The sequence below is a fragment of the Amphiprion ocellaris genome, chromosome 20 (genome assembly GCF_022539595.1).
Source record: "Amphiprion ocellaris isolate individual 3 ecotype Okinawa chromosome 20, ASM2253959v1, whole genome shotgun sequence".
NCBI lineage: Eukaryota > Metazoa > Chordata > Actinopteri > Pomacentridae > Amphiprion > Amphiprion ocellaris.
Window position 1 is genome coordinate 32,659,118 of NC_072785.1, and position 26,737 is coordinate 32,685,854.

Consider the following 26,737-nt stretch of genomic DNA (forward strand, 5'->3'; position numbering starts at 1 on the left):
ATTGTTAGTAGGGTTAGTGCTGTTAGTAGGGTTAGTGCTGTTAGTAGGTTTAGTGCTGTTAGTAGGTTTAGTGCTGTTAGTAGGGTTAGTATTGTTAATATTGTTAGTACTGTTAGTAGGATTAGTGCTGTTAGTAGGGTTAGTGCTGTTAGTAGGGTTAGTGCTGTTAGTAGGGTTAGTATTGTTAGTATTGTTAGTACTGTTAGTAGGATTAGTGCTGTTAGTAGGGTTAGTGCTGTTAGTAGGGTTAGTGCTGTTAGTAGGGTTAGTGCCGTTAGTAGGTTTAGTAGGGTTAGTGCTGTTAGTAGAGTTAGTGCTGTTAGTAGGATTAGTAGGGTTAGTACTGTTAGTAGGGTTAGTGCTGTTAGTAGGGTTAGTACTGTCAGTAGGGTTAGTGCTGTTAGTAGGGTTAGTACTGTTAGTAGGGTTACTATTGTTAGTACTGTTAGTAGGGTTAGTGCTGTTAGTAGGGTTAGTGCTGTTAGTAGGGTTAGTACTGTTCGTAGGATTAGTATTGTTAGTACTGTTAGTAGGATTAGTGCTATTAGTAGGATTAGTAGGGTTAGTACTGTTAGTAGAGTTAGTGCTGTTAGTTGGGTTAGTATTTTAGTAGGGTTAGTGGGGTTAGTGCTGTTAGTAGGGTTAGTGCTGTTAGTAGGGTTAGTGCTGTTAGGGTTAGTAAGGTTAGTACTGTTAGTATTGTTAGTACTGTTAGTAGGGTTAGTACTGTTAGTATCGTTAGTACTGTTAGTAGGATTAGTGCTGTTAGTAGGGTTAGTGCTGTTAGTAGGGTTAGTATTGTTAATAGGGTTAGTGCTGTTAGTAGGGTTGGTATTCTTAGTACTGTTAGGAGGGTTAGTGCTGTTGGTAGGGTTAGTGCTGTTAGTAGGGTTAGTATTGTTAATAGGGTTAGTGCTGTTAGTAGGGTTGGTATTCTTAGTACTGTTAGGAGGGTTAGTGCTGTTGGTGGGGTCAGTGCTGTTAGTAGGGTTGGTATTCTTCGTACTGTTAGTAGGGTTAGTGCTGTTGGTGGGGTCAGTATTGTCATTAGGGTTGGTATTAGTACTGTCAGGAGAGTCAGTACTGTTGGTAGGGTTAGTTCTGTTAGTAGGGTTAGTGCTGTTAGTAGGGTTAATATTGTTAGTAGGATTTAGGATAGTAGGGTTAGTAGAGTTCACTCTAACCCTGTGGTTTATGTTCACTGTAATAAACAGTCGAAGAAAATGGAAACAAAGTCAGCTGTTGCCACAAAAACAAAACAAAAAACCCCTCAAAACCAGAAAAATTCTTATTGTGAAAATTGAGTTCTGTTGAATTTTTTCTGTTCACAGTCTCTGATGTGAAGCTTTAAAATGTGAAACACAGTTCAACATGAACCACAGGAGAACATTCAGGAAACGTTTGAAGAACATTAGGGAGTGCCAGCAATGTAATTAAACATAAGGAAATCTTTTCTTTCTTTCTTTTTCTTTCTTCTCTCTCCAGATTTCTAGTAATATAAACCTGAACTAAATGAACTCAGCAGCTTCAGTCCGTTCCGTCGTCAGAAATCAGCTGTTGAGGCTCCATGTTTTCTATTAAAGTGCTTTTAATGAATTTGTGATCCACTTCCTTCCCTCCAGTTGTGTCATTTCGTCCCAGCAGTGACTCCTTCACGTCTTCGCTATAATAACTTCAGCTGCTGTTTAAATTAGCTGCTCACCTCCATCCCCCCAGAATGTTTGTGGACGTCTGCAGAGAATTCATCATTTCAGCTTTGGTTCTGGTCTTCAGCAGCTGCTGAGAAGTTCCTCCACAGACTGTTGGTTCATTAAAGCAGCAGCAGCTCCTAAGGCCTGCAGCTAACCATTAGCTTACCGCTAACAGCTAGCATGTCTGGACGGAGTCGGTTTATCAGGAAATACGTGGATTCGGACCAGTTTCACAAAATGTATTTTCAAGTTTATTCCATGAAGAACATGTTTAATAATCTCAACATTAATTTAAAAATGTAAATAGGCTAAAAAAAAGTACCAAAACATCAAGTAAAGTAAAAGTTTCTGAAGAATATCATAACTATGCTGTGAATCTATTCGAAAGCGAAGTAAAATTAGAGAAAAAATCTTTAACACGATAAAGTCCCTTTAATACAGATATTAGCATAAAAATAAACTGCCTGTAAAAACTAGGGATTATTCAACAACACTTCTTAGTAGTTGGAAATGACAGGTTTTGTTTTTGTCTTCTTCTGCTCACATGTAGATCATATGTAGATCACATGAATATCAAATGTAGATCACATGTAGATCACATGTACACTGTAAAAAAAGGAATAATTGAGAAAACTTAAAATTTCAAGGCAACCTTTTGCAGTAAAATTTTTGAATTGTCTCAACGTTTTGCTAGTTCATTGTCCTGAGTCATATTTCATTGTTCTACCAGTTCCATTTACTTTGTTCTGTGAATAGTCACTACTATTAATTCTTAATTTTAATTTGGCCTGTGTAAACTTGTTTATTAGCTGAATAGTGTGATTCACAGAACTACCAAAAGCTAAGCAACCCCAAGATTTTTTATTTTTTTTAGTTACTTTTTTGGCCTTTTTCTGGTTTTGTTGAGAGGCAGGACAGTGGGGAGAAGAATGGGGGAAGGACCTGCAGCAAAGGGCCATTAGCTGGATTGGAATCCATGACCACCACGTATAGCCCCTGTTTATGAGTCGTCCACTTAACCTGCTGAGCTACAGGGGGTCATAGCTGAGTTATCGGCCAAGGAAGAGAAAGAATGAGGACTTGCCCCTGCTGTGTATTCTGGGAAACCCTGTGTAGTTTTCCAACTTTGTTGCACCAACAACAAATTACATTTTCAGCTTATTCACAAGTACAAATGTAGACATAAGGAGGTACGCACGATTGGTCTGATGTGTATTTTCATGTCAAGTATTGCTACTTTAATTTTCATGCTCAAACAAATCAGAATACCAACTCTGCTGAATAGACTGTAGTTTTATCGCATGTAAATCTCCCGTAAGTTACATGTAGATCACATGTAGATCACGTGTAGATCACCCGTAGGTAGATCACATGTTTAAGGCAGTAGAACCTTCAGTGTAGACGGTGCTGTTCTCTGATTATTCCTGTGTTCCCCTGGAGAAGATAGAAGTTGTTGAGACTAGCAGTAGAACCTTCAGCGTAGAACCTGCTGCTGATCTGAAGATGGAAGTTGTTGAGACTAGCAGTAGAACCTTCAGCGTAGAACCTGCTGATCTGAAGATGGAAGTTGTCGAGACTAGCAGTAGAACCTTCAGTGTAGAACCTGCTGCTGATCTGAAGATGGAAGTTGTTGAGACTAGCAGTAGAACCTTCAGCGTAGAACCTGCTGATCTGAAGATGGAATTTGTTAAGACTAGCAGTCGAACCTTCAGCGTAGAACCTGCTGCTGATCTGAAGATGGAAGTTGTTGAGACTAGCAGTAGAACCTTCAGCGTAGAACTTGCTGCTGATCTGAAGATGGAAGTTGTTGAGACTAGCAGTAGAACCTTCAGCGTAGAACCTGCTGCTGATCTGAAGATGGAAGTTGTTGAGACTAGCAGTAGAACCTTCAGCGTAGAACCTGCTGGTGATCTGAAGATGGAATTTGTTGAAACTAGCAGTAGAACCTTCAGCTAGAACCTGCTGCTGATCTGAAGATGGAAGTTGTTGAGACTAGCAGTAGAACCTTCAGCGTAGAACCTGCTGCTGATCTGAAGATGGAAGTTGTTGAGACTAGCAGTAGAATCTTCAGCGTAGAACCTGCTGCTGATCTGAAGATGGAAGTTGTTGAGACTAGCAGTAGAACCTTCAGCGTAGAACTTGCTGCTGATCTGAAGATGGAAGTTGTTGAGACTAGCAGTAGAACCTTCAGCGTAGAACCTGCTGCTGATCTGAAGATGGCATTTGTTGAGACTAGCAGTAGAACCTTCAGCGTAGAACCTGCTGCTGATCTGAAGATGGAAGTTGTTGAGACTAGCAGTAGAACCTTCAGCGTAGAACCTGCTGCTGATCTGAAGATGGAAGTTGTCGAGACTAGCAGTAGAACCTTCAGCGTAGAACCTGCTGCTGATCTGAAGATGGAAGTTGTCGAGACTAGCAGTAGAACCTTCAGCGTAGAACCTGCTGCTGATCTGAAGATGGAAGTTGTCGAGACTAGCAGTAGAACCTTCAGCGTAGAACCTGCTGCTGATCTGAAGATGGAAGCTGTCGAGACTAGCAGTAGAACCTTCAGCGTAGAACCTGCTGTTGATCTGAAGATGGAAGCTGTCGAGACTAGCAGTAGAACCTTCAGCGCAGAACCTGCTGCTGATCTGAAGATGGAAGCTGTCGAGACTAGCAGTAGAACCTTCAGCGTAGAACCTGCTGCTGATCTGAAGATGGAATTTGTTGAGACTAGCAGTAGAACCTTCAGCGTAGAACCTGCTGCTGATCTGAAGATGGAAGTTGTCGAGACTAGCAGTAGAACCTTCAGCGTAGAACCTGCTGCTGATCTGAAGATGGAAGTTGTCGAGACTAGCAGTAGAACCTTCAGCGTAGACCCTGCTGCTGATCTGAAGATGGAAGTTGTCGAGACTAGCAGTAGAACCTTCAGCGTAGAACCTGCTGCTGATCTGAAGATGGAAGTTGTCGAGACTAGCAGTAGAACCTTCAGCGTAGAACCTGCTGCTGATCTGAAGATGGAAGTTGTCGAGACTAGCAGTAGAACCTTCAGCGTAGAACCTGCTGCTGATCTGAAGATGGAATTTGTCGAGACTAGCAGTAGAACCTTCAGCGTAGAACCTGCTGCTGATCTGAAGATGGAAGTTGTCGAGACTAGCAGTAGAACCTTCAGCGTAGAACCTGCTGCTGATCTGAAGATGGAAGTTGTTGAGACTAGCAGTAGAACCTTCAGCGTAGACCCTGCTGCTGATCTGAAGATGGAAGTTGTTGAGACTAGCAGTAGAACCTTCAGCGTAGAACCTGCTGCTGATCTGAAGATGGAAGTTGTTGATACTAGCAGTAGAACCTTCAGCGTAGAACCTGCTGCTGATCTGAAGATGGAAGTTGTTGAGACTAGCAGTAGAACCTTCAGCGTAGAACCTGCTGATCTGAAGATGGAATTTGTTAAGACTAGCAGTAGAACCTTCAGCGTAGAACCTGCTGATCTGAAGATGGAAGTTGTCGAGACTAGCAGTAGAACCTTCAGCGTAGAATCTGCTGCTGATCTGAAGATGGAAGTTGTTGAGACTAGAAGTAGAACCTTCAGCGTAAAACCTGCTGATCTGAAGATGGAATTTGTTGAGACTAGAAGTAGAACCTTCAGCGTAGAACCTGCTGATCTGAAGATGGAATTTGTTGAGACTAGCAGTAGAACCTTCAGCGTAGAACCTGCTGCTTATCTGAAGATGGAAGTTGTTGAGACTAGCAGTAGAACCTTCAGCGTAGAACCTGCTGCTGATCTGAAGATGGAATTTGTTGAGACTAGCAGTAGAACCTTCAGCGTAGAACCTGCTGCTGATCTGAAGATGGAAGTTGTTGAGACTAGCAGTAGAACCTTCAGCGTAGAACCTGCTGCTGATCTGAAGATGGAAGTTGTTGAGACTAGCAGTAGAACCTTTAGCGTAGAACCTGCTGCTGATCTGAAGATGGAAGTTGTTGAGACTAGCAGTAGAACCTTCAGCGTAGAACCTGCTGCTGATCTGAAGATGGAAGTTGAGGGCAGCAGCAGCAGCTCTTCAGGCTCCATGTCGTGTTTGATGGAATCAGAGCTGCTGCTGTAACGTATTCATCTGGAGCTGAATGTCTGTTGAGAGTTTCAGTCTGAATCCATCAGCGTCGTCCTTCAGAAGCCGTCAGCTGCAGTAATTACCTGCTGAAGCTGAGATCAGATCAGTTCAGGCTCCCAGAAGACCTCCAGTCCTTCTGGAGCTCCACTGGTTCACATCAAAGCAGCTGGAAGCAGCCCAGTGCATGCCGGTCCGTTTCCAGCAACGCCGCCAGTAGCACCAGTACAGAGTCATCTTCTTCTGTTGTTCACCTCCTCCTCATGTTCATGTTCTCTTCATCAGTTTCTCTTGTTTCTCTTTCTTTCTTTCTTTCTTTCTTTCTTTCTTTCATTTCCTCTCTTCTGCTCCTGTTTTAAATTATTTTATCTGCTTTTCCTTCTATTTTCTGCTGTTCTTATTTTCCTTTACAACCGTCGTCTGTCCTGTTTCCTTCTTTCTTTTTCTTCGTCTTTTCTTTCATTCAGCTGTTTTCTCTGGTTTTACCTCCGTCTTCTTGAATCTTTTCTCTCCTCCATCCTTCTCCATCCATCCTCCTCCTCTGCTCTCATCAATACTTTTGATTTCATCTGTCATCCTCCGAGCGAAGCTGAGATGGACGGAATCATATCGATGTGTTTTTATTTTCTGAAGGGTCATGATTCTAATTAACATACTGCAGCTCAATCAGTCAGCGTTTCCAACAAACACGCTAAAACACACTGAAACACATGCTAACACACACACTAACACACACTGTAGACCTACACACACACACACACACACACACACACACACTCTCAGGTATCAGCTGAACTAAAGTTTCATCCTCCATAATGTCCATGTTTATCATCAGTCTGTAGTTTCTAGTTACTCCTTTAACTCTGATCAGTCATTGAAACTTGAATCTTTGTCACTAAAACAATCATGAATTTTGGTTCTTTAATAGATTTATTAAAAGGTTTTCTGGAAATATGGATAATAATTATACAAACAGGAACTTGCATAATCAGTTTTGTTGATGTATTGAGTTGATCAGATTTTCTTAGCTTCATGACCTATTAACTGAGTGATTCCAGTCGACTACAGCTGCTGACTCCTCTGATCCAGTTTAAATACAACCATTAGATCCACTCATTAGACTCAAACTCTACAGGGGGAAAGTCTGAGGAGCTCAGCAAAGATCTAAGTTGATGCACAAATTGTCAAAATTGACTCAAGAACAGCCTAAACTGACTGAAGAGATGTCAGCATGGACTTAATTCATTCAACAATTGTCCAAGGTGACTAAAAACATGTTCTAAATATTTAAAATCTGCTCCAACTGGTGCAAAAACTGTTAAAGTCGACTCAAAATGAGTCCAAATTTACTCCAAACCTTTCCAAGCTGACTGAAAACATTTCAATGATTCAAAAACTGCACAAATCGACACTACAATTCCCCAAATTGACTCAAAAATAGTCCAAAGTGACTGGAAATCTGTCTAAAAATATTGAAAAGTTGCCTGAGATGATGCAAAAATGGTCCAAATTTACTGAAACTGTCAAAATTAACTCAAAAATGGTCCAAACTGACTGATGGAGATGTCTACAGTGACTCAACAATTGTCCAAATTGACTAAAATATGTTTAACATTTTTAAAAACTTTCCCAAATTGACACAAAAACAGTTAAAGTTGACTCAGAATTTGTCCAAATTTATGCCAAACTATTCAAAAGTGACTGAAAACATCTAGAATGATTCAAAAACTACCCAAAGTGATGCTAATATTGTCCAGACTGACTCCAGAATCGTCCAAGGTGGATGGAAATACATCTAATTATTCTGGTCAGAAAGTTACTTGGAGGCTTTTGAAAGCAGCTTCAGATCCAGAATCATCTGTTTGTCAGTATAAAGTTCATGGTCCAGGTGTGTTGCTGCCACCATCAGGAAGAAACCTCAAACTACCACCTGTTGCTGAGAGAGCATTGGTCAGAATGGTCAAGAGTCACCAGTACCATCAGAAAGCAGGTCTGGATGAATGAGAAGCTGCTGGAACACAGCTGTCAGTGTCCACAGGGTTCTAGAGGATCCATGAAGAAGGAAGTTCTTCCTGTAGAAGCAGAATCTTAAAGCTCCACTCATCACATGGACAAAGAAAAGGTTCTGGAGGAAAGTCCTGAGATCAGATGGAACAAAAACTGAAGGGGAGACCTTCAACCCCAAGAACACCAAACCTACCATCAGGCATGGAGGTGGCAGTATTATGCTCTGGGGCTTTCTAGAAGAGCTTTTGGACTGGTTTCAGACTGGATGTTGGACTGGTACTGGACTTTCTTGGGACTGGTTTATGTTTGGTTTCAGTCTTGGTTCTTCTGGTTTTAGATGTGATTTAAAGTTGGTTAGTTGAGTTAGGTAAACCGATAGTACAATGATACCGCCACCTCCATGCTTAGCGGTAGGTATAGAGTCCAGAGGAGTTGAAGTTAAACCAGAAGATTGAAACCAGAAGAACTGAACTGATGTTTAAACGGACAAATTTAACCAAATCTTAACATTTCTGTTTGTTTATTTATGATCCAGCAGATTTTAAAAAGTCTATGAAGGAACCAAAACACAGGATTGTTTATTGTGATAAATATTCATGTGTTTCCATGATTCCATCAGAGTTCTAGGAGTCACTGGAAACTCAGACTAACATGATAAACATGGACTTTACTCAGGCTAATATCGGACGCTGTGATTGGCCACTCAGAGCCTTTAGCAGATGGACTGGTTTCCATCGGGTCTTCTCTACTTGTTTCTCCCCTACTTTAGTTTCCATGTAGCTCTCAGTGAATGAAAACAACACAGAGTGTATAAAATATTAGCAGATCACAGCTCCACTTGTTATTCAGACGATGTTCCAGGTGTGCTTAGAATGAGTTCAGCTTTATGTAAATCTCAGCGCTCTGGTTCTGGTTGGTTCTTTGTAGCTGGATTGGATCCAATATTCAAGTCTCCGCTCTGACCTCAGGATGTTCAGAGCTTCTCTCTGTGGAACAGCTCAGCTTGCAGAGCTACGACAACTCACTGCTGAGTAGAAATACATCAGATATTACCGACTGGAGCAGGAGCTAAAGAAACACCAACAATAAGAATCAAATCAAATTCAAATCAAATTTATTTATAAAGCACTTTTAAAACAACCAGAGTCGACCAAGGCGCTGTACAGAAGCGTAAAAACATAATTAAAAGATAAAAATATATAAGAAGCTGGAACGTTCTGGACCACAGTCACTACATCTGAAATAAAATCTGAATAACGACTGATTTTAACAAGACCTCCAGGTCCTTGAAGTCCATTGAGGAGGGTCCAGATTTATCATTTTTAATGGACTTTTTCATAACTTCATCAGTCCAGCAGATAGAACCATGACATTTTCAGGAATATATCATTAAAGGATTTCCAAAATAAAGGCTGAATCTGTGTAACAGAGGAGGAAGATCAGAGTTAGTCTGACTATACAGACGCAGCAGGTTATTGATCCTATAATAATGATCTATAATGATAATAATGATCTATAATAATAAACTGTATTGATCCTTTAATATCTGAGTGATATTTCACTGGAGGCCAGTAGAACAGAGGCATGAGGAGGATCTCTATCAGCAGGTGTCTCACAGGTAGATGTTAAGCTTTAAGTACCTGTAAAGTTGCGTCTTGAATTAAACTCGACTGTCTGATGTCTGATTTTATATTTTCTATCTGCAGGAACAGATTAATGAGAGAATCTGAGGGTGTCTTGTTGCCTCTGAGGTGTTTATTCGTGTTCTTCTCGGTAAAGAGTTGATCTGCAGCAGAAACGTCCGTCGTTTCTCCGTTTAGCTTCTTCTGTGAAGATGTTAACAAAGCTGCTGCTTTCATCTTCTTCTCCTCTGTTCCTCCTCCTTCACCTCCATCATCTCCTTCATGAGGAGCTTTAAAGTCTTTGTTCTCCTCTGAGCAGTGAAGTGGTTTCAGCAGAAATTAATGAGGATCAGAGCAGGTTCCAGAGGATCCTCCTGATCTGAGGAGAAGCGGCTCTAATGTCGATCATATCATTAAACATGACTTTAGCTTTATAAGTGTCGTTCCAGCTCAGATTCATGTTCCTGTCAGCAGTGCTGCCGGTGGCCACTAGGTGTCAGTACGTCTCCACGGAGCCACGCGTCTCATTCTGCTGTTTTCTTCTTCTGTCTTTATCTGATGAAGGACAAACTGATGGAAACATGTTCGGCTCATTTAAAACCTGCATCTCTCCCAGCCTCCTCCTCCTCTCCTTTATTTTATCCTCCTCTTCTTCTCCTTTATTTTCTCTTCTTCTCTTCATGCATCTTTTGTTTCCTCTTTTTTCTCTCTTCATGACTGCTTTCATATTTTCCTTCCATCCTTTGTTGTTTGTCAGAAACCTGTTCTTTTCTTCAGTCTTTTTAGTTTTTATTTTACTCTCCGTTTATTCAAATCTTCTCCTGTGTTTTTTTATTTCTGTTCTTTTCTTTCTGTTTTTATTTCTTATTTTTCTACTTATTTCTGTCTCACCTGTTTTTTTATTTACCCGTTCATCTCTTCTTTTCCTCTACTGTTCTTTGTCTTTCTCCACCGTGTCTTCAGATATTTTCCTCCTCCGTCTGTTGGTTTCAGATTTTCTCTTCATCTCTGATTCTCTCCTGCTTCTGTTTAGCGTTTTTTTTATTCCACTCGTCCGTCTTCAGAGCTCTTCCTTCCTCTTCCTCTTTCCACTGTTTGATTCATATGTTCTCCTGTATTTTCCTCTTTCTGTCTCACAGATCCTCCTGTTTTTTAAATGTATTTTCAGTATTTGTCCTCTCATCTCTGACTCTTTCTCCCGTTGTGTTTTTCATGTTTTTATTCTATCTGTCCATGTCTTCCTGTCTCTACCTTCTATTTGTACATCTCTCCTCCTGTATTTTTCTTCCTGAATCTCTCGTTTTTCCTCTTTCTCTCTATTTATCCGGTGTCTCTTTTTGTTTCGGATTCTTTCTTGTCTTCTGTTTTTCAATCTTTTTATTCTACCTATCCTTCTATTTACACCTCTACGTTCCACTGTTTGATTCATGTTCTCCTGTATTTTCCTCTTTCTCTGTCTCAGATCTTCCTGTTCTTTTTTAATTTATTTTCAGTCTTTGTTTCTCTACCTTCTTTCTATTTTCTCCTGCTGTATTTTCCTTCCTGTTTCTTTTCTTCCTCTCTTTAAATGCCTCTTTTTGTTCCTGTTTGCAGTATTTTCCTCTCGGTATTTATCAGATTGTGTGTTTACCTGTGTGGTCCGGAGGGTTTGGTGTGTTTTTGTTGTTTGTGTCCTTGAATTAATTCATGTGAGTCGTCTCTGATCCGGCGTCCAGCGTGGGGTTTGGACTCTGGTTGTGATGTGACTCCAGCAGCTTCTCCTCTCTGGTTTTCCTGGTTTTGTTGTGACTCTGAACTGTGTCCCCAGCGTCTGGTGCAGCAGTTGGACGGCTTCATCTCGTGGCTGCAGGAGGCTCTGGACAGCACCGAGAACTGGACCCAGCCCAGACAGGACCTGGACAGCCTGAGGGTTTACCTGGACACACACCTGGTGAGACAACACACACTGCAGGACGAAAATAACGCAACAGGTTTTACCTCAATCTGACTGAACACCAGAACCAAGCGACAGGTTTAAAACCACCAGAAGAACTCTATTAATCCACCAGAAAACTGAAGGATGGTTGGAGAACAAAAAACTCATTTCATCAGGAAAAATAAAAGATAAGGTTGAAATGTTTAATATTTCATTAATATTACTTCATTCACATTTAAAAATTTGCTAAAAATAAAGATATGCATCAGATTCTATGAAACCAGAACCACCCCCTGGTTCTGACTCATCCACAGAGTTTCAGGTTGAACTGCAGGCAGTGTTTCCTCAGAGAGACTAAAATAAATGCAGCAGAAACAGAGAAGAGAGGAGCAGGTAGTTGGAGATCCATCCAGCATGGAGAAACATCTACAGATGATGAGCAAGGGAGAGAGAAAACATGGAGATGGAAAAACATCTCCAGGATGAGGAGACAAAACCACGACAGTTTTCTTTGAGCTGAAATTTAAGTAATTTCTTCATCGTCAAAGTTTTTCAGTAAATTCTGTCGTCATGTTTGGATCTGAATCAGTTTTTTTTTTACTGTAGTTCTGTAATTTATGCTACAGATTAAACTATAAACCTCAGATTCTCTTAGACATTTATTTAATTACACAGTTTTAATTTTTTTTCACATTTCATGTTGATCTGTAGCTGCTGGGACACATTTCAATCAGCAGATCCTAAATAAAGGCACTGAGCATCAGTTCACCTTCAGTTCACCTTCACCTGAGGTCAGGTGTGGATGGAAGCTAAAGGCTAAAGGTCACTTCCTGTGCTTCATAGAGGGATGATGGGAAATCAACCCTGGACTAGAAACAAACTGAACCTATGGTCTTTCATCCTGATCCTATGTTTGTGTTCCAGTTGGTGTTTGTCGTCCTGCTTTCTTTCTCGTCCCATTTTAGTCCTTTATTTCCTGACCATCCGCCCTCTGTTCTCCTTTTATCTCCTCGTTCTTTATTCAAACACACGGAATAAAACATGGAATAAAACAGAATACAACACAGAATAAAACACAGAATGAAACTGAATAAAACACAGAATAAAACACGGAATAAAACAGAATACAACACGGAATAAAACACAGAATAAAATACAGAATAAAACAGAATAAAACACGGAATACAACACGGAATAAAACACGGAATAAAACACGCAATAAAACTGAATAAAACATGGAATAAAACACGGAATAAAACGGAATACAACACGGAATAAAACACAGAATAAAATACGGAATAAAACAGAATAAAACACGGAATACAACACGGAATAAAACACGCAATAAAACTGAATAAAACATGGAATAAAACACGGAATCAAACAATACAACACGGAATAAAACACAGAATAAAATACGGAATAAAACAGAATAAAACATGGAATAAAACTTTGATAACTGACTGCGTTCAGATCAGTGCCGCTACAAGAAACACAATTACTCACATTGTTTATGGCAAACATATGGACAACACACACACACACACACACACACACACACACACACACACACACACACACACACACACACACACACACACACACACACACACAGACAGCATCACATGAACACACATCAGTGTAGAACCGACACCTCAGCAGAGATTGTATTAGCATATAAGAGTACAAATGCAAACACGTATACACACACACACACACACACACACACACACACACACACACACACACACACACACACACACGCACATTTGCATACATTTGCATGTTCCTAGACAGATTTCCAAATCAGCCTCTCCCATCCGTCCCTGCAGAACGGCATCACACACTCGGCTGTTATCAGGATACACTCTTTATTTCTGCTGGATCTGTGTGTGTGTGTGTGTGTGTGTGTGTGTGTGTGTGTGTGTGTGTGTGTGTGTTTGTTTGTTTGTGGGTTTGTTTACACATGTCGACTTTGTTGTGGTTGCCAGCAGCGCTAGCGTTAGCGGCGGTTAGTGGGCCTTAATTGGCGCGTCTCGTTAAATAAAGCAGAGAGGATGAAAAGGCATGGCTAATAGGACTTTGAACTGATAGCATGTTAGCGTGTGTGTCTGTCGATAGTCACACCGCACTTTGTACTCATTAGTGTGTGTTGCTGGGGATAATTTTGTGTGTGTTTTGTTGATTAGTGCAGACTGAAGGCAGCTGCTTTTATTTCACGTCTTCTTATTTCAGAGGAAACGATGTGAACTCTAGAAAACAGATGAAAGGACGTCTCTATGATCACAGGTTCCAGTAAAACCATCCAGGATTGGTCAGAACTAAAGGAGAACTTCGTTCAGTTCCTCACTCTGACCTCAGTGAGTAGATTTTAAATCAGAGAAGAAGAAGATTCATCATGTCAACCATCAGAACAACGTCTGGAACCTACAGCTTGATGTAAAGATCTAAAGATCTCAGTCATGAGTTTTTACTGCTGATGTTAGAATCTGAGGTCACAAGGAACAGAGTCTGGTTCGTTCTGATGTATAAATGACAGAAAACATCAAAATAAAACAGGTGGAGTCCAGAAATAAACCAGCAGAAGAACCAGTAGAAGAACCAGAGAAGAACCAATAGAAGAACCGGTAGAAGGACGAGAGAAGAATCAGTACAAGGACCAATAGAAGGACCAGTAGAAGAACCAGTACAAGGACCAGAGAAGAACCGGTAGAAGGACCAGTAGAAGGACCAGTAGAAGGACCAGTAGAAGGACCAGTACAAGGACCAGTACAAGGACCAGTACAAGGACCAGTAGAATGACCATCTCCATGCAGCTCCACCAGTGATCCTAAAATCTGGTTTGAGAAGCTCCTGAACGTCTCGACTGTCCTGCATGTCCTGGAGATCAGCTCTGCCTGAATCTTTAATTCTGATCCAGTTAGAACACAAGCTGATGTCATCAGTAACAGGCGTCCTGATTGGTTCAGCAGAGTCTAGCTTGAGTTTAAACAGTGAAGATTTAACTTCTGGATTCTAGTTAAATTCCTGGTGTTAGGGTGTGAGGAGATGGTAGGAGCTCCAGGAGAAACCAGCTGGAGGTTCTGGAAGATGTTTCTAGAAACACTTGGCTTCAGTAGAAACCAACTGGAGGTTCCATCACCAGGCCTTGGATGACTAAGAACCTCCAGAGAAGTCTGAGGAGACAACATGAGTTCAGAGTTTAACCAACTAGAGATTCTGGAAGATGCTTCTAGCAACGTCTTCTACTGTTGGTTTCTCCTGAAGCTCCTGCCATCACCAGGACCTGGATGACTGAGAACCTCCACCACCTGCTGCAGCTCCACCAGCTTCTTGTTGTTGGAGATGGTTTGGTTGAGTGAAGCCAGAGAACAAAAATCATCTTCTCAGGTTGGAGCTTCTTAATGAGAATCAAGAATAATTCAGACATTATTAAACTCCAGAGTTGGTTTGATGGAGAAACGTCTGGTCTACAACACAACTACAACAACACAACTACAACAACACAACTACAACACAACTACAACAACACATCTACAACACAACTAATACACAACTACAACAACACGACTACAACAACACAACTACAATAACACAACTACAACAACACAACTACAACAACACAACTACAATAACAGAACTACAACACAACTACAACAACACAACTACAATAACACAACTACAACACAGCTACAACTACAACACCACAACTACAATAACACAACTACAATAACACAACTACAACAACACAGCTACAACACAGCTACAACTACAATAACAGAACTACAACAGAACTACAACACAACTACAACAACACAACTACAATAACACAACTACAACACAACTACAACACAGCTACAACACAGCTACAACTACAACACCACAACTACAACACAACTACAACACAACACAACTACAACACATCTACAACACAACTAATACACAACTACAACAACACGACTACAATAACACAACTACAACAACACGACTACAATAACACAACTACAACAACACAACTACAACACAACTAATATACAACACAACACAACTACAACAACACATCTACAACACAACTAATATACAACTACAACAACACGACTACAACAACACAACTACAATAACACAACTACAACAACACAACTACAACAACACAACTACAACAACACAACTACAACACAACTACAACACAACTACAACAACACAACTACAATAACACAACTACAACACAACTACAACACAGCTACAACACAGCTACAACTACAACACCACAACTACAACACAACTACAACACAACACAACTACAACACATCTACAACACAACTAATACATAACTACAACAACACGACTACAATAACACAACTACAACAACACAACTACAACACAACTACAATAACACAACTACAACACAACTACAACAACACATCTACAACACAACTAATACACAACTACAACACGACTACAACAACACAACTACAATAACACAGCTACAATAACACACTTACAACACCACAACTATAACCACACAACTACAACAACACAGCTACAATAACACTACAACAACACAGCTGCAACACAACTATAACACCACAAATACAACAACACAGCTACAACAACACAACTACAACACAACTACAACAACACAACTACAATAACAAAACTACAACACCACAACTACAACAACACAACTACAACACAACTACAACACACAAAGTCTCTGGTCAGGTTTAGCTGCTACAAACAGAGCTGCTGCTAGCATACCAAACTGTGGTTTCAGCATTTTAGCCCTGAAGCCAGTTAGCTTAGGAAATGGAGCTGCTGCTAGCATACCTGAGCGTGCTGTTAGCATTTTAGCCCTGAAGCTAGTTAGCTAGCGACTGTTTTAATGCTAAGTTTTACATGAGAGACTCTGTTAGCTAAACAAAGCATGTTTTTAGCATGTTAGCACTGCAGCTAGTTACTTTAGAAAGAGGAGCCGCTGCTAGCATACCAAACTGTGGTTTTAACATATTAGCACTGCAGCTAGTTAGCTTAGACAGAGGAGCTACTGCTAGCATAACAAACTGTGGTTTTAGCATGTTAGCGCTGCAGCTATGCTGGCGCCTAACATGGATGAGGTTCTGACACGTTTAATGTCATTGTTTCCGGAGAAAGTAAAATAATATCAGCTGTTTGTAACATAACGGAGAACAGCAGGTCTGAGGGTAGAAGAGGAGGAAAATGAGAGGATGGAGGGATGAAGATGAAATAAAAAAGAGAGGATGGAGAGATGAAGATGAAATAAAAAAGAGGATGGAGGAGTGAGAGGCTGGTGTGAGGAGCAGCAGAGTGAAGATGAAATCTGAGGAACCAGCTCTTATTGGTTCTTCTAAAGCTGAGGAGCTTCTGATGGACCTTCAAGGATCCAGGTGAACCTCAGCAGCTCCTGGGTTGGAATCTGATCACATCAGGACTCACTCTCAATGTCAAACCTCAAAGTCATGGCAGTGCTAATGTGAGCCACTAGCAGCTAAATGACATTAGCTTGGTGCTCCGGGCTAATATGCTAATGCTAACAGCTAATCTGATCAGTGGACCTGCTGGACGTTCAGGTGGATCAGAAACCCTCAGAGGGACTTTAGCCTGGAGGAGGTCCAGACCAGACGGAAGCTAAACCGTTTACCATCTCAGGAAACCAGGATTTAAAGATTATGAAGTTAAATTCTGATGGATCCAGAGGCTTCACCGCTTTATCAGCTGTTTGAGCTTTTGTGTTTCTATTTCTATTATTTGTTTGAATTAACTGAACAGAGAGGATCTCAGACAGATGACGAAATAAATGGAGCTAAAGTCCTCACATGGACTCAAACCAAAGCAGCGTTTCTTCTGCCAAAAGCCCTCAAAATCTGAATTATAAGAATTTATTCACCCAGTATTTTTAAACTGAGGTTTTAATTCACAAACAGACATTTTTTAATTTGCTGTTCAGAAACAAGAGTAAAAAGTAAAGATCTAATAGTTCAATAATCTGTGTTTTCCAGCGTGTTTAGAGTTAATCTTTACTGCAGTTTGTTTCACCTGAAGGACGAAAACAATCCAGAAAAATCACAGAAATCTGTTTTTGAACTTTTTAAAGAATCAAATGTAGAGTCAAATAAAGTATTAAAGGATGAAATATTTAACCATTTATTAGGTTTAAAAAGCCATTCCTCCACACCTGTAGACAGTATTATAATGGACATATACGGGACTTTTAGCACCATAAAGAGCATTCTTTGCTTTTTGCACTACTGTCTTTATATATTCCTTTTGAACTGTAAATATCTCTATATATGGAGTTATATTTAATTTTATTACTACTATTTTTCCTCCCTGTTCCTCTTTCTATAGTTTCTTATTTTTTTATTCTTCTCTTCCACCAACAGCAGAAACCAGATTCCTGTGTGTTCGTAGTTGGCCATCAACCCTCGTGTCGTCCTGCGGGTAAAATTGACCTGTTTTAAAATTTGAAAATGTGGGAAAAAAATTATTTCACAGTGAAAGCTTCCACATTTTCAACATTTTTGGGGAATTTTTGAACATTTTTTGGCAGAAAAAAAGAAATGTTAAAAACATTCAGAAAAAATCAACCAAAATCCAATGAAATTAATTGGATTTTGGTTGATTTTTTTCCCGAATGTTCTTAAAGAAAATGTTAGAGCTTTTTTTAATACCTATGGAATCATTTTAGATATTTTTAGGATTTTTTTTTGAATTTTTATTTACTTTTTATTTTTAAAATTTTTATGTCTTGCCAAATTTGGGGGATTTAAAAAAAAAAACATTTTAAGGAATTTTTAGAATTTTGTTCCTGAAGATTTTGCAAATTTTTCTAAATTTGGGAAATTTTTCTGCTGAATTTTTGGATTTTTTTCAGACAAGGAAACAATATTTTATGGTGGCTGTAAATGAGGACAACAGGAGGGTTAAAGCTGATTCTCATTCTGATTCTGGAAAAAAGTGCAAATTAATAAGTTAATTAAAACAGACAAAACCAAAAAGACAAAAGATGAGAAAAGAATGATAAAGTTTAGAGTAAAATAGATAAAAAATAACAGAAATGAAGAGAAGAAAGTGCAGTCAGGCTGTAGAATAGAGCTGATTATATAGAACAGATCTGTTGATTCTGTTTTCTGACTGTGTTTCTTCGCTTCCACACATAAATACACGTTAATATTCCTATGAATACACATTCTCCAGATATATGGATGCCTCCTCTCCCCTCCCGCTGTCTCGGAGCTGCTCTGCATGTCTTATCTGCTGTGATTGATGGTTGGCTGTTCTACTCTTATCGATTCTATGCTCTCCATATATTAAAGGCAGGAAACTGAAATACGATGGCTCTCTGATAGCCGGCTAATCTGCTCAGCCTAATTCATTCCAACGCGAGCGGCTCAGACAGTCACGCTGTGTTTTCTGAGCCTCATAGATGTATTTTATGTTTATTAGGTGTGAGGTATTTCAGCAGCTTATCTGGAAATTAAGTGGGGCAGAGTGGCCGCCGAGTCTGTAAAACGACTCAATCAGCCGTGAGATTTGGAGTAATTTACGACGTTTGCAGCAGTAATGATTGGGAATGCAGACAGCGGTGTTGTGTTCGGATAATGTTGATGTATGAACGTGTTTTTAGGAGTGCAGGGACGAGATGGAGCCGATGGTTCCGTCTCCACGCTCATATTTTACCGTTTATCTGTGAAATGTGGTCTGTAGAGACCAGGGTTGGTGGATCTGCTCACATCCTTTAACCCTCCTGTTGTCTTCATTTACAGACACACAAAAAATATATTGTTTCCTTTCCTGAAAAAAAATACAAAAATTCTGCAAAAAATATTCCTCAAATTTCAGAAAATTTGCAAAACCTTCAGGAAGAAAATTCCAATAATTCCTTAAAAGTTTTATTTAAAAAAACCCCCCAAATTTGGCAAGAAAATTCTTGTAAATATTTTCAAAAAATGAGTAAAAATCTTACAAAAAATCCTAAAAATATCTAAAGTGATTCCATATATATCAGTAAAACTTCTAATATTTTCTTTAAGAACATTCCCATAAAAATAGTAACAATTAAATAAGATTTTTTTGTGAATGTTCTTAAAGAAACATTTTTAACATTTTTTTTCCACCAAAAAATGTTCAAAGATTTCCCAAAAATGTTGAAAATGTGGACGTCAGAAGTTTCACTGTGAAAATATATATATTTTCCCACATTTTCAAACTTTAAAATGGGTCAATTTGACCTGCAGGACGACAAGAGGGTTAAAGCTGTGGAGAACTGAACAGGAAGTAACGCCTCAGATACTTGCTTTAGCTTCCTGTCCAGTCATGTGACCTCCTCACCTGAACATCCAGGTAATAACAGCTGTTCAGGAACATTTACAGTCAGCATGTGGATTCCAGACGGATGGAAACCTGAGCTCACATTAGTTCTTTATTAACAGAGTTCAGAACATTTGCTGCTTTTCTCTTTTATGATGTTTTTATGACTGAAACTGAACAGATGAGTTCTTCCATCTCAAATCTTTAACTTTCTCTGATTTGCTTGAAACTTCATTAATCAGAAACGATGAATATTTCAGCAGGTTATTTCATCTGTTTGAACAACATCTCAGCAGCTATTAAAGATAAAAACCTGAAACTGATCCAGAATCTGTAACATTAGACAGTAGATCATAATCTCTGGTTATACTGGAGGTAAAATATGAACAAAGAAGTCTCATCTTGACACGTTTAAGGAATGTTTTTTTTTTTTAAACATTTTTAAAAATCTCAGTATTTAATACATTGAGCTAAAACTTCTAAATATCTTTAGAAACGTTAACAGTTTATGATATAAGCTCAGAAATAGTTTTAATGCTGTGGTGATCTGAGACTAAGGTCTGAAACGTTATAAATCTAAAATAATCTACTGATGATTAAACAGTAAAACACTCGACCTGCAGAGTTTTTCTTTTCATGGTGAAATAAAACAAAGACAGAAAATGAAGACTGTCCTCCTGTGAGCTTAAATCTCATCCCTCCGTCTCCACAGTAGTTCTGATCCATTAATACTGAAGGTCCAACCTTCTCATGAGCTGACTGATGCCATCCAACACCATTCCTTCACTGGAGGACTGAAAGACCGAAGGACTGAAAGACTGAAAGACTGAAGGACTGAAAGACTGAAGGACTGAAAGACTGAAAGACTGAAGGACTGAAAGACTGAAAGAATGAAGGACTGAAAGACTGAAAGAATGAAGGACTGAAAGACTGAAGGACTGAAAGACAAAGAATGAAGGACTGAAAGACTGAAGGACTGAAAGACTGAAAGAATGAAGGACTGAAAGACTGAAAGACTGAAGGACTGAAAGACTGAAGGACTGAAGGACCGAAAGACTGAAGGACTGAAGGACTGAAAGACTGAAGGACTGAAGGACTGAAAGACTGAAGGACTGAAAGACTGAAGGACTGAAGGACTGAAAGACTGAATGACAAACACTGAAAGACTGAAAGATTTGAAGACTGAAGGACTGTTTTATTTTAGAACTGTTTTTCTAAAGACTCCTCTGAGGACACTCATCTGAGGTCACAAAACAACTAGAGACTCATCAGAACTCAGTGGAGCAGATTTCAGAACATCTCCTCCTGAAGGTTTATTCTTCAGTCTTGTGGCTCCACTGAGTCACAAGACGTCTTTCTTTTCTTCTGGTGGATCTTTCATGTTTGAAACTTTATTTTATCTGTATTCAGACATTTTAAAGAAACAACCTGCTGCTGTTGTTTTTCTTAAAGCTCTTCTCTAGATCTTATTGTTCTCATTAACAGGTAGAACTCAACATGTGGATTCAACATCTAAGAAGTTAGACGTAAATCAGATTATGACAGCTTCAGTTCATTCATTTATTTATTCTGAGGTCAAGGAGATAAAATGTGCATCACACAAAGAAGAAAATGAGATCAGTGATCTAAAGTGACCTCCCTTCAGATGTTCTAATGGTCCTTCACAGCTTCTAGGACCAGCAGCAAGTCCCATCTGATCAGAAGACCTGACTCTGATCATCTACAGGTTGTTTCCATCAGTTAGTCTCTCTGGACCTTCAGACCTGACCTAAAACCAGAACGTCTCCTTCAACCGTCTCTGATCTTCATGTCTTTCTGTTTTTAGAGCTTCAAGTTGAACGTGGACAGTCACAGCTGTCTGAAGGAGAACATCCTGGAGGATGGGAAGGAACTGCTGGCCGTCATCTCCTCCAACCAATCAGGTAGCTCCTTCACCTCCAACCAATGAGGTAGCTCCATCACCTCCAACCACTCAGGGAGCTGAACTAGTGGTGCTCTAACCAATCAGGTAGCGCCTTCACCTCCAACCAATCAGGTAGCTCCATCACCTCCAACCAATCAGGTAGCTCCATCATCTCCAACCAATCAGGTAGCTCCTTCACCTCCAACCAATCAGGTAGCTCCAGCACCTCCAATCAATCAGGTAGCTCCTTCATCTCCAACCAATCAGGTAGCTCCATCACCTCCAACCAGTCAGGTAGCTGAACCAGTGGAGCTCCAACCAATCAGAGAGCTGAACCAGTGGAGCTCCAACCTGCTGCATCCTTTCCTAATCAGTGGATTAAGTTGGACCTTCAGAGGAGAAAGGAGCCAGAAGAGACTCAGATAAAGTCAGAGATGAGAGAAGGAGGTGGGCCAGCAGGAGAACATTCAGAGTGATCTGATGTTCTCATAGATCTGAGCAGCAGCAGAAAAAGTCTGAACTAGAACCAGAACCTGCTGAGACCTGGACCAGAGTTTAGGAGATGGAGGCGTTTTCACTCCTGAGGTCACCCACTGGTTTCACTTTTAGCTTCTGTTTACTTTAGTTTTCAGTCACTGTTTATGTTTGCTTTCAGCTGATCTTTAGTTTTCAGTCGGTCTTTAGTTTTCAGTCGATCTTTAGTTTTCAGTCGATCTTTAGTTTTCAGTCGATCTTTAGTTTTCAGTCGATCTTTAGTTTTCAGTCGATCTTTAGTTTTCAGTCAGGTTTAAGGTCACTGTTTGCTTTCCTTTCTAATGTTTACTTTTATTTTTCTTCACTGTTTCCAGTCTAAGGAGGTGAAGAACTCTTTAGAAGCAGCACCTTCACTTCAAACCTACTTCCAAACTGATCATCATTATTTTACCGTCTTCATGGCCTTTTGGAAGCTCGTCTAGTTGAACTTGAGTCTCAGGTTTTTCTTGTTTTAAATCTTCTTCCTGTGGTCCTGCTGCTCCTCGCCCTGCAGGTCTGAAGGAAATCCTCCAGATGGTTTCCAGCCAATGGGATCAGCTCCAGCGGCAGATCCGGCGCCAACACGGCTGGATGCTCCGCGCTCTCCGCTGCATCCAGGCCCGCCTCTTCTACTCCAGCAAATCGCATGAGCCCTTTGCGGCGCTGGGGGACCCGTCGGCCAATCAGAAGCCTCCGTGCTCGGCGGACGGCCTGAAGGTAAAAACTGGACGAGGGTTTTATTCCGAGTTCGACTCCGAAGCTTCCAGAGATTCTGATCATCTGGACTCTGTTTGGTTTTTATTCCAAGTTCATCTCCTCCATTTCCTGCTGGAGATCCCTGATCATCCGTAGTACACACTACAACACACACACACACACACACACACACACACACACACACACACACACACACACACTAAAGAACACAGACACACAAACACACACTAAAACACACACACACTAAAAACACACACACAAACACACACACACACACTAAAACACACACACACACACACTAACAACACACACACACATACTAAAACACACACACTAAAAACACACTAAAACACACACTAAAACACACACACACACACACTAAAACACACTAAAACATACACTAAAACACACACACACTAAAACACACTAAAACACACTAAAACATACACTAAAACACACACACACACTAAAACACACTAAAACACACTAAAACATACACTAAAACACACACACACACACAAATACACACTAAATCACACACTAAGTTGCTGGTTGATTGGTGCTGGTTAATTGCTGCTGGTTGATTTAATTTAGACATTAAAAGAAAAAGCTGCAGAATAAATAAAGTTTAATGAGACCTGAGACTCTCTGAGAGGATGTGGACATCTATCAGCTGGTCCACTGCTGTGGTTCTGACTGGTCCTCTCTTACTTCCTGTTTCCTCTCTTACTTCCTGTTTCCTTTTCAGACTGTTTGTAATCAGAGAAGCAGCTGATCAGTCAACCTTAGACACCGTTAGCAGCTAGAAGGTGGATGGATGGATGGATGGATGATGGATGGATGATGGATGAATGGATGGATGGATGATGGATGGATGATGGATGGATGGATGATGGATGATGGATGGATGGATGATGGCTGGATGGATGGACTATAGATAGACAGACATACAGTGTGAGATCAGTCAACAGTTAACAGTGTGTGTATTAATGTGTGTGTGTCCATTAGCTGGTTGTTGTGTTAATTGTATGCGTGTGTTAATGTGTTAATGTGTGTTAATGTGGTGTGTGTCCGTTGTGTGTCTGTTAATGTGTGTGTGTGTGTGTGTGTGTGTGTGTGTGTGTGTATGTTAATGTATGTGTTGTGTGTGTGTGTCCATTAGCTGGTTGTTGTGTTGATTGTGTGTGTATGTTAATGTGTGTGTTAATGTGTGTGTGTGTGTGTGTTAATGTGCTAATGTGTGTGTGTGTTAATGTGTGTGTGTTAATGTGCTAGTGTGTGTGTGTGTGTGTGTGTGTGTGTGTGTTAATGTGTGTGTGTGTTTCCATTGGCTGGTTGTTGTGTTGTGTGTGTGTTAATGTGTGTTAATGTGGTGTGTGTCCGTTGTATGTGTGTTAATGTGTGTGTGTGTGTCAATTGTGTGTGTTAATGTGGGTGTGTGTTAATGTGGTGTGTGTCCATTGTGTGTGTGTCTATTGTGTGCATGTTAATGTGTGTTAATGTGGGTGTGTGTTAATGTGTGTGTGTCCATTGTGTGTGTGTTAATGTGTTAATGTGTGTCTGTCCATTGTGTATGTGTTAATGTGTGTTAATGTGTGTGTGTGTGTGTTAATGTGTGTGTTAATGTGCTAATGTCTGTGTGTGTTAATGTGTGTGTGTGTTTCCATTAGCTGGTTGTTGTGTTGTGTGTGTGTTAATGTGTGTTAATGTGGTGTGTGTCCATTGTATGTTAATGTGTGTTAATGTGTGTGTCTATTGTGTGTGTTAATGTGGGTGTGTGTTAATGTGGTGTGTGTCCATTGTGTGTGTCTATTGTGTGCATGTTAATGTGTGTTAATGTGGGTGTGTGTTAATGTGTGTGTGTCCATTGTGTGTGTGTCTATTGTGTGCATGTTAATGTGTGTTAATGTGGGTGTGTGTTAATGTGTGTGTGTCCATTGTGTGTGTGTTAATGTGTTAATGTGTGTCTGTCCATTGTGTATGTGTTAATGTGTGTTAATGTGTGTGTGTGTGTGTGTGTGTGTGTGTTAATGTATGTGTTGTGTGTGTGTGTGTCCATTAGCTGGTTGTTGTGTTGATTGTGTGTGTATGTTAATGTGTATGTTAATGTGTGTGCTAATGTGCTAATGTCTGTGTGTGTTAATGTGTGTGTGTTAATGTGCTAGTGTGTGTGTGTGTGTGTTAATGTGTGTGTGTTTCCATTAGCTGGTTGTTGTGTTGTGTGTGTGTTAATGTGTGTTAATGTGTGTGTGTCTATTGTGTGTGTGTCTATTGTGTGCATGTTAATGTGTGTTAATGTGGGTGTGTGTTAATGTGTGTGTGTCCATTGTGTGTGTGTTAATGTGTGTTAATGTCTGTCTGTCCATTGTGTATGTTAATGTGTGTTAATGTGTGTTAATGTCTGTCCATTGTGTATGTTTTAACGTGTTAATGTGTGTGTCCATTGTGTGTGTGTGTTAATGTGTGTGTATGTTAATGTGTGTGTGTGTGTGTGTGTGTGTGTGAATGTGTGTGTTGATATGTGTGTGTCCATTGTGTGTTTGTTAATATGTGTCTCCATTGTGTGTGTGTTAATGTGTGTGTGTCCATTGTGTGTGTGTCCATTGTGTGTGTGTTAATGTGTGGGCTGTACATTGTGTGTGTGTTAATGTGTGTGTGTCCATTGTGTGTGTGTCCATTGTGTGTGTGTTAATGTGTGGGCTGTACATTGTGTGTGTGTTAATGTGTGTGTGTACATTGTGTGTGTTAATGTGTGTGTGTACATTGTGTGTGTGTTGTGTGTGTACATTGTGTGTGTTAATGTGTGTGTGTCCATTGTGTGTGTGTTAATGTGTGTGTGTACATTGTGTGTGTGTTAATGTGTGGGCTGTACATTGTGTGTGTGTTAATGTGTGAGTGTACATTGTGTGTGTGTTAATGTGTGGGCTGTACATTGTGTGTGTGTTAATGTGTGAGTGTACATTGTGTGTGTGTTAATGTGTGTGTGTACATTGTGTGTGTGTTAATGTGTGTGTGTACATTGTGTGTGTGTTAAAGTGTGTGTGTACATTGTGTGTGTACATTGTGTGTGTGTTAATGTGTGTGTGTCCATTGTGTGTGTGTTAATGTGTGTGTGTACATTGTGTGTGTGTTAATGTGTGTGTGTACATTGTGTGTGTGTTAATGTGTGTGTGTCCATTGTGTGTGTGTTAATGTGTGTGTGTACATTGTGTGTGTGTTAATGTGTGTGTGTACATTGTGTGTGTGTTAATGTGTGTGTACATTGTGTGTGTGTTAATGTGTGTGTGTGTCCATTGTGTGTGTGTTAATGTGTGTGTGTACATTGTGTGTGTGTTAATGTGTGTGTGTACATTGTGTGTGTGTACATTGTGTGTGTGTTAATGTGTGTGTGTGTCCATTGTGTGTGTGTTAATGTGTGTGTACATTGTGTGTGTGTTAATGTGTGTGTACATTGTGTGTGTGTTAATGTGTGTGTACATTGTGTGTGTGTTAATGTGTGTGTGTACATTGTGTGTGTGTACATTGTGTGTGTGTTAATGTGTGTGTGTGTACATTGTGTGTGTGTTAATGTGTGTGTGTCCATTGTGTGTGTGTTAATGTGTGTGTACATTGTGTGTGTGTTAATGTGTGTGTGTACATTGTGTGTGTGTTAATGTGTGTGTACATTGTGTGTGTTAATGTGTGTGTGTCCATTGTGTGTGTGTCCAATGTGTGTGTGTTAATGTGTGTGTGTACATTAGCATTCCATTCAGTATCTGAGTCTCTGCACTTAAAGCTTTGATCCGTGAAACGTCCAAACAACAACCTGAGGAGTGAAGCAGCAGAATTATTCCCATTCAACTCCAACATGTTTAGATGATTCCCTCCATGAACGAGGAACCAGACTAACTCTGAAGAACCAGACTGACTCTGATGGACCAGACCTGCAGACCAAACCTCCATCAGGTGGTTTTAGTTCG

General features: G+C 40.1%; 1 protein-coding gene across 1 annotated transcript in view; it reads left to right on the forward strand.

Moving 5' to 3' along the window:
- The first annotated feature begins 8,632 nt into the window (after positions 1–8,632).
- Positions 8,633–26,737, forward strand: part of akap6 (A kinase (PRKA) anchor protein 6) — a 162,204-nt gene continuing 144,099 nt past the window's right edge. Inside the window, exons 1-4 of the mRNA XM_055005983.1 lie at positions 8,633–8,641; positions 11,096–11,332; positions 21,471–21,567; positions 22,576–22,778. Of these exons, the coding sequence (XP_054861958.1) occupies positions 8,633–8,641; positions 11,096–11,332; positions 21,471–21,567; positions 22,576–22,778 (546 nt within the window). The remainder of the gene's footprint in view (positions 8,642–11,095; positions 11,333–21,470; positions 21,568–22,575; positions 22,779–26,737) is intronic.